At 34.7% G+C, this 7,785-nt stretch overlaps 1 protein-coding gene across 1 annotated transcript; it reads right to left on the bottom strand.

Annotated features, from left to right (window-relative positions):
- Nucleotides 1-535: 535 nt before the first annotated feature.
- On the bottom strand, nucleotides 536-1,732 carry LOC143554866 (uncharacterized). Its single transcript, XM_077044538.1, has one exon. It carries the CDS (start codon nucleotides 1,662-1,664, stop codon nucleotides 543-545), a length of 1,122 nt encoding a protein of 373 aa, XP_076900653.1. The 5' UTR covers nucleotides 1,665-1,732; the 3' UTR covers nucleotides 536-542.
- Between the last annotated feature and the right edge of the window lie 6,053 nt (nucleotides 1,733-7,785).

Here is a 7,785-nt window from a genome sequence, read left to right as displayed (position 1 = left end):
ATCGGGTCTTCAACAACAAATTCCCCTAACTCTTCAAATTAATAAAAGTCATCAAGGCGAACACTTGTGTGAAAAACATAACGAGATTAATCACTAGAACTATCAATGTGGTGTAGTTTCAAGTTTTAATCTTCTAGTTTCTTGCTATAAGTCTTTCTACTAAAAAGCATCAACTATTCCCTAACTAGCAAAAAATGATACCAAACTCTAAGATATCTTACATGATATGATCATACAAATTATTATTGAACATGTAACAAGTTTAAAAATAGTACTTTTTTTTAAGACCCCATCAAAATTTAAAAATATATATATATTTAAAATAAATAAGCTTTACCTTTAAACATTAAAGTACAAGTGATGACTCCAATTACCATAAACTACACAACACAACAATGTGGGTGCAATCATCTTCTTCTCCATATAGCAACTAAGTTCTTAGGATCTTGTTGCAAATGCTTTAAATTTTAATCCTCTACATCTCACCACACCTATCCCCCCTACTCCTACAAAACCTCACCCACACGATCACATCATCACAATCAAACAGTATAAGCAATCACAAAACAAGGAAGCACAGCCCTTGGATTAAACACAATTATCTCATCCTCATCGTCCACCCTGGTCTCCGTCCCACAGGATCCCGCCCTCCCGACCAATGAATCATATCCCGGGTCATCCTTGTCCCCCGGTTCACATCCAAACAACCCGACCCGACCCGCAATGACCCGACACACCAACATAGCACGTTTCACGTGCATGAACCGAAACTCTTCCTCAATGTCATCCGGAAGCGCCACGTGTCCTTTCCAACTAGTCGAGTAAGTCGATATCCCATCCATCTTAGCTGAAAACCCGACCCGAATAATCTCGCACACGCTACAATACTGATGGTTACACACGCTGGAATTACCATCTTGCCCTAGGTCACATAAAAACGTTGCGCAATAAAACCGAAGTAACTCGTTGCCGTCGGCGACACACCGCTCGTCCCGCCGCCGAAATCCACCGTGCCGCGCCGCCGTCGACTTCACTTGCTCACGGTACTCCTCGAACCGGGTCAGAATCTTCGGGCAGTTATGGATCTTCGTGACCCGGTAGACATTCGGGTCGGACCCAGTTCCGGATCCGGATCCGGGTCCGGGCCAACCCGTTTGGAAAATGATCCGGACTATGTTTTTCCCCGGGTCGTCTTCGGGTAGCTCGGAAACCGCGTGTTTAACCGACTGGTGCTGCTCCAACAACCCGGGTTTTTGGAAGATCTCGCCGCAGTTGGTGCATGGGTAAATGCCGTTACGTAAAGGGAAGAAGTCGGAGTCGGTTAAGGATCCGGGTCGGGTCAGGGTCCGGGTTGAAGAAGCGGGTGATGCGGGTACGTAGTGGATAATGGAAGTGGTTTGGGTTTCGGGTTGTGAACCGGGTTTTGAATGGAAGATTAATATTCTTTTGATGAAAGACCATGTGGATGAGAGTTTTAATAATTTGTTGGGTTTTTTGGATTTGAGTTTGGTGGGACGGAGGAGTGGGAGTGGTGACGATGGTGGTTTACGACGGCGGTGGTGGTGGTTGGTGGTGGTGGTGGGGTGGATGAGGAAGCAGCCGAGGTGGAAGAGGATGAATAAGAAGGTGATGAGTTTGGTGAAAACTGGCCGGAAGTTGGACATTGGTGGCCGGAATAATAATAATATTATTATGGAGTGTGTGGCCGGAATATTAATAATAATAATAATATGGAGAGTGTAATGAGGGAAAGGAATAAAGGGAAGTGAAGATTATTAGGTGGGAGGCAACTTCATGATATCGTACGTATATGTTAGCCCTAACATCACTTTCCTTTACATCATGTAAAGGTGTATTATATTATGAGAACTCATTAAAATATATAATATAAGTTATGAAATGTATTTTTAGTTGAAGTTGAATTGTAGTTGGCTTATATTAGTCACGTCGTTATAAATTTTTATAAGCTTCATAAAGGTAGAATTTAGCATTTAACCATTAAAATAAAGTGTTTTTGATTGTTGACAAGAAATAATGCAATGCTTTACATTATAAGGGGAGTGGTTAAATACAAAGGCTAGCATACAAAGTCAATAGACGGTCGTGTTTTGGTTGTGATGTGTGTATATATGTGTGGGCTTTTGAGTGTGCAAAAGTGAAATTGCGCTAATTTTGACGTTATTTTACTAATTTCATGAAAATAACATTAAAAGTAGCGGAAGGTTAATCAGGTATCATGTGGTGGCGTTGATGACCGAAAGACAAAGGTACATCCACCAAGCAACCGGTGTCCCAATGGTTGAGTGTTATTTGACTTATGTCTAAGGCTTGATGCAAAACTACTATCGAGTCAGAGGTCTCACCGGAAGCAGCCTTTCTGTTCCTACGGGGTAAGGTAAGACTATCTACATCTTTTCATACTTAGACCCTATCATAACTTTGTTATTGGTGCGATTACTGAGTACGATGATGATGAAAGTCATTCGATGTCATAAGTATGCATGGAGTAAAGTAACTATGTACGAAGTAAAAGTAATTACATATGAAGTAAAACAGTTACGCATGAAAAAAATAACGCGACATGTATTTTTTTTTAATTTAATTACAATTTATGTCATCACATTTTTGTTTCAAGTGAAATTAAGAGTTATCCTTCTATTAATGCTTTTTATGATAAAGAGCTTTTGTACAATGACCCTCGATCTCCTAAATCGTAGTATCTAAATATATATACTTGAAAAAATTTATATTAGTGACTAGATCAGAAAATGTTGGAAAACTGATAAACCCAAAGATATGAAAACTAACATTTACTACTAAATAAACTAATCTATATAAAATCTTCATTTGTAATTAATAGCATTCCAATACAATTGAGGATTTTTGAAAGATGCTCTCTATAGAGTTTTAGAAAACAGACTTTCTTTAGCGGTGTGCGTTGGTACTCACGGTCACGGACGAGCTCTCGGGTGAATTGGGTGGGGAATAAAGGTTATAGCAGAAGAATATATGCAGATTTCAGAATATTACTTTTTTTAATATTCTGCAAATACATTATTACTAAAATATATTAACTCAAAATCTTCTTTATATAGATCACCAAAAAAAAAACAATGTTTTAATAGTAAAAAAGTTGGCATGTGCTCGACATTTTAAAATCGGATATACTGTTTATTAGTCTTAACATGTATACGGAATTCATCCTAACAAACACGAGAATTCGTCCTCGCATTATTGGGTTCAAGTCTCGTTATTTGGGTTGGATAGAGCAAGATTAGATTAGAGGCGATATAAAATATGCTACCTTTTCTAATCTTAGAATAAACTTATGTCAATTTTCTCGAGGTTCTCAGTTATGGAGCAAGATTTGTTTATTGTTAACCGGTCATTGCATGTCTATAATACAAGTTTATTAAGTGAAAGTGTATGTAATATATTTGTTTGATACTTTGATATTACTAGTATATTCATACAATATATACAGTAATAATAAATGAATTTAAATAATGTTTTCAAATGGTGTATGATGAAAAAAAGAAAAAACTAGAGTCATAAGAATATTTTAACTAAAATAAATGACAAGGATATGTTTGCTGATAATGGTTAATTTTAGTGTGCATTAAATAGATCTTCAAAATGGTATAACTGTATAAGTTATCAAAAATATTTCTAACAATCTTTATTATACTTAAATTTGTTAAAAACTAAGTAAAGGTTGATGTTAAATAACATAATTAAAAGGTAACGAAATTAAGTTTATATTGTTAGGCCTTGACTTTTATACTGAGGATCATTTATTCTTGACTGTCTTATTCATAGTTTATCCTTGAAATGTACATCAGGATATAAAGGATCGACGATCCTCGGTATTACTTATTTACTAATGATTGCATTTAGTATGGTGATGTGTTAGACATGTATAACAACTTTAAAGATGTACTTGTACGAGTTATCCTCACGAAACATCCTATAGCTGGAATATGGATCCAGGATCCTACCTCAATGAAGCTATTAATAGACGAATTCATATGAAGATAAACGTGCAAATATCAACAACGACTATGTGACTCATTCTTCCGCTTATTTCGCTACTGGGTGGCTATTGGCACGTGGTCAAAGGTCGTGAAGCTGCTAAGTGGAGGACTTCCGGATAGATAGGAAATATTGTTATTCTTCTATCTTATTTAAACGAGGTTTGATCGAGTAGGAAAACACATGTACTGACACACATACTATAGCAGAAGCAAATACTCTCTCTATACACTAGCTTTTTTTGTAATCTCGATCATATACTCCACAAATACTTGTAATCACATTTTATTCATTAATAAACTTGACGGTGATAGTTTTCACCGTCCGGGGGTTTTTTGTGCCGGAGACCACGATAACCACATACTCATCGACCAAAGGTTACCTTGTTGATCATTGACTAAAGTGCTACGACAAAGATTATTCTATTAATCCTTGACCGGAGTTATTTTACCAACGATTACCTCGATAAGTTTTGACCGAAGTAAGACTATCGTGATTAAGGGCTTTTTCCCTCGTGATCAAACCATTGTGTTCACCGACATTACGCTTATACGCTTGTCATTATCGAGTTAGCACCTTACCTCACATAATAGATTTGGATACTTGATCATTTGCAGATTTTTGTCCAAAACATATATATAAATAAATACTTTATAATATAAGAAATGAAAGTAAAATTCTATAGTATTTAAATGATCAACGTTATAATTAATAAAAAACATTTTTCTTTAATTACTATAAATAGTCGATGTAATAAATTGGTTGTGGCTCAATGGTAGAGCACTCACTTTACTAGTGAGAGGTAGGGGGTTCAAACCTCACTACCACCAATTTATATGGGAGATATGAGGGATGACCATGACTTGCCATGGTTCGAGTCCTGATCTCACCCGGTTTTACCAGCTCCTCGCTGTCGTGCCATTTGTCGGGCGTGGGGATCGGGTTTTATCCGGTGAATCCCTCAATAGGTGGACCGCTAGGGGCTTCGTCCATCCAGACTAGTGACCGGCTCGGGCTACCTTTAGCCAATGGAGACCGTGTACGAAGTACCGGCGTTACTTAGTTGGTCGTTAAAAAAAAATGAACGATGTACACATCGAACACACTTCAAGAAGTACAACCGTAAGTTTAAAGAATAAATATAATCAAATTAAGATAGCACTGGCCTACTTTATTGTTTTGTTTTCCTCTTCAAAAAAAGTTCAATAAAGGTTCACATCTTGGAATTAGAGACAACTCAAATTCTTGTCCACTTATCCAATCAAACAACATACATAAGTTAAAATAAACGACCATGTGTTAAATCTATGATAAAGATATACGATTCTGTTATACTTCTGAACGCATGGTTGAATAATTAATTATTTTATGTAGGAGATAAAATTTACCAACTAAAAACATTAACTAGTTATAACCTAAAGTTTCTACTGGGGGTGACAATAACTAAATCATTAACTGAAATAGAACTGAAAACCGACAAAATCAAACCGAAACTAATTGAATTAACCGAAAATAATATCGGTTATTTTTTCTACACTCGGTTAACCTAAATTTACCGAACCGAACCAATTATATATAAAGGTTATAATAATTTGTAAAATTATATAAAATGATAATGGAGTAGTAGGATTGTGATTCATGGTGATGGTGTATTCAAAAGGAACCGGTCAAAGTTGGTTACATACTTTGAGCCAAGGGGCCCAAGCCTAATCTTTCTGTCCCCCCCCTCCCCCCAAAAAAAAAAACAATTTATAAAATTATATATCTTGATGTTCAAAAGTGATTAACTGATTGATTATGGATAAGCTCCTACACTTTTTCTGTTTAATAACTCGACCTCATCTCTGAAACTTAGTTGTGTAAGTCACTAAGTTGTATAAAGGCATTGATGATTGATACAGAGCTAATTCAAAAGTTAGTCTTCTAAATATCTAAACCAACTAGACAAGAGAAGTGGGACAGAAGGGCAAAAAAAAAAGTAATAAAAAAGCATAACTTGACTTACGAGTGAAATTATGCAGCTCATAAGCAATTGACGAAAGATCTAGTGAGCCTGAGTTACGAAGATTAATTTGTGCTTAGATATCAGCCGGAATTCCATCAATTATAACATTGATCTCATTGTTAAAGACGTTCCAATAGCTTTAGTCATGTCTAAATCTTTTATTTTTAGTGTAATATACGTAAACCACTGATTGACTTAATTTACATGTTTATTTATGTTAATATGTTAGAAACCCGTGTATTACATGTATTATGTATTGAATTAATAAATATTAAATAGTTAGCAAAATAAAGAATTATAACATGATCTTTTGTAAATTAAGAGATAATTGAAATTGTGTATAAGTTACAAACCAATGTTTAATATATTTGAAGTCAAATATTCACATAACTTATTCTATTTAGTTATTGTATTTAAGGTATTTCTTAAATTCCCGAAGAATAACATAATATAATGTCTTCAACGATATACCACTTCCCTTGAGAATTCATCATGTTAGGCCTTTTTTTTTTCTGATTCCATCTCATGCGACTCATTGGAATCTCTATCACTTAAAAATCACATTTATCTCTAGATGTTTTTTAGCCTCTCACATCTTATTTTCCATCTATATCGCTATAATATTTTCTTTATTATTCATTCCCTTTTCTTAATTATTTTCTATATCTTGCAAGCATTTCTAATAGAAAAATACGTAGCAGGAGTCTTGATATTGTTTACGATAATTTTACAAATATTTAAATGTTGAAACTTTAATACATCATTTAATGTTTGCATAACAAAACTGGTGTGTGAGTTGTGATCAATAATTGGTTCAAAAGAAGCTTGATAACTAACTAGCAAACATGCTAACTGGGCTTTAACAGAATATTTGGTTTCATCATGAATTCATGAGGTCGTACAAAATAGAATCGGCCCATTTCATTATTAACCAAAAGTCCTTATTAATACCATCGACCCAATATCATTTATTAAACAATATCATCACCGACCCAATTGCCAATATAAATTATCTATAGTAAAAATAAAGGATGGGGATACTATACAATAATCCTTTATCATGCGAAGTCCTTTTATCATACATAAATTCATGCGGTGAAATAATTATAGATATGACCCAAATTGAGTTAAGAGTCATAAATATGTATTTTGTATACTTTCTTGATCTATCAATGTCCATTTACATATTACTCTTTATATAATCACGATTACACAAATATAGTTGATATATCTTAAAAAAACACATAAATAATAAACTTGTTTAGGCTTGCAAGCTAATAAGTGAATACCAAGTTCGGGCCCATTTATTAAACGAGATTTTTTTAGAATCAAACTCATTTAACTTCAACATGTTTCAAACATTTATCAAGTCAATCTCGAGCAAATCACAAACAACTTAGTTCGATTACACTTTAAAGTTTAAACCCTTACTAGTAATCTCTTCGGTGGTCTCTTGTTTCAAGATGTCTAGACTACCAACAGATAACAACACTGGCCGGGTCCCACTTAGTTTATAACATATGCATACATATAAGAAAACTTTGCACCAGCATTCACACATCTTTGTATAGACTTATAGAAAGTTAGACTAACCGAAAGGTTCGTCTAATCGTCTTCGTCCATTTTTATATAAAATTGAAGCTTTTTCTGTATATATTTTTTCTTCCAACCTCCCCACTCTTCCACATTCTCCTCCCTTATAATGTCACTTCAACATAAATGCTTCTTTAGCCCCACTAAACTTCTTT

The sequence above is a fragment of the Bidens hawaiensis genome, unplaced genomic scaffold (genome assembly GCF_021521415.1).
Source record: "Bidens hawaiensis isolate Kalapana, Puna unplaced genomic scaffold, B.hawaiensis_p1.1 tig00017861_1, whole genome shotgun sequence".
Classification (NCBI taxonomy): domain Eukaryota; kingdom Viridiplantae; phylum Streptophyta; class Magnoliopsida; order Asterales; family Asteraceae; genus Bidens; species Bidens hawaiensis.
Note: the sequence above shows the minus strand (reverse complement) of the source record. Positions and strands in the feature narration are given on the sequence as shown.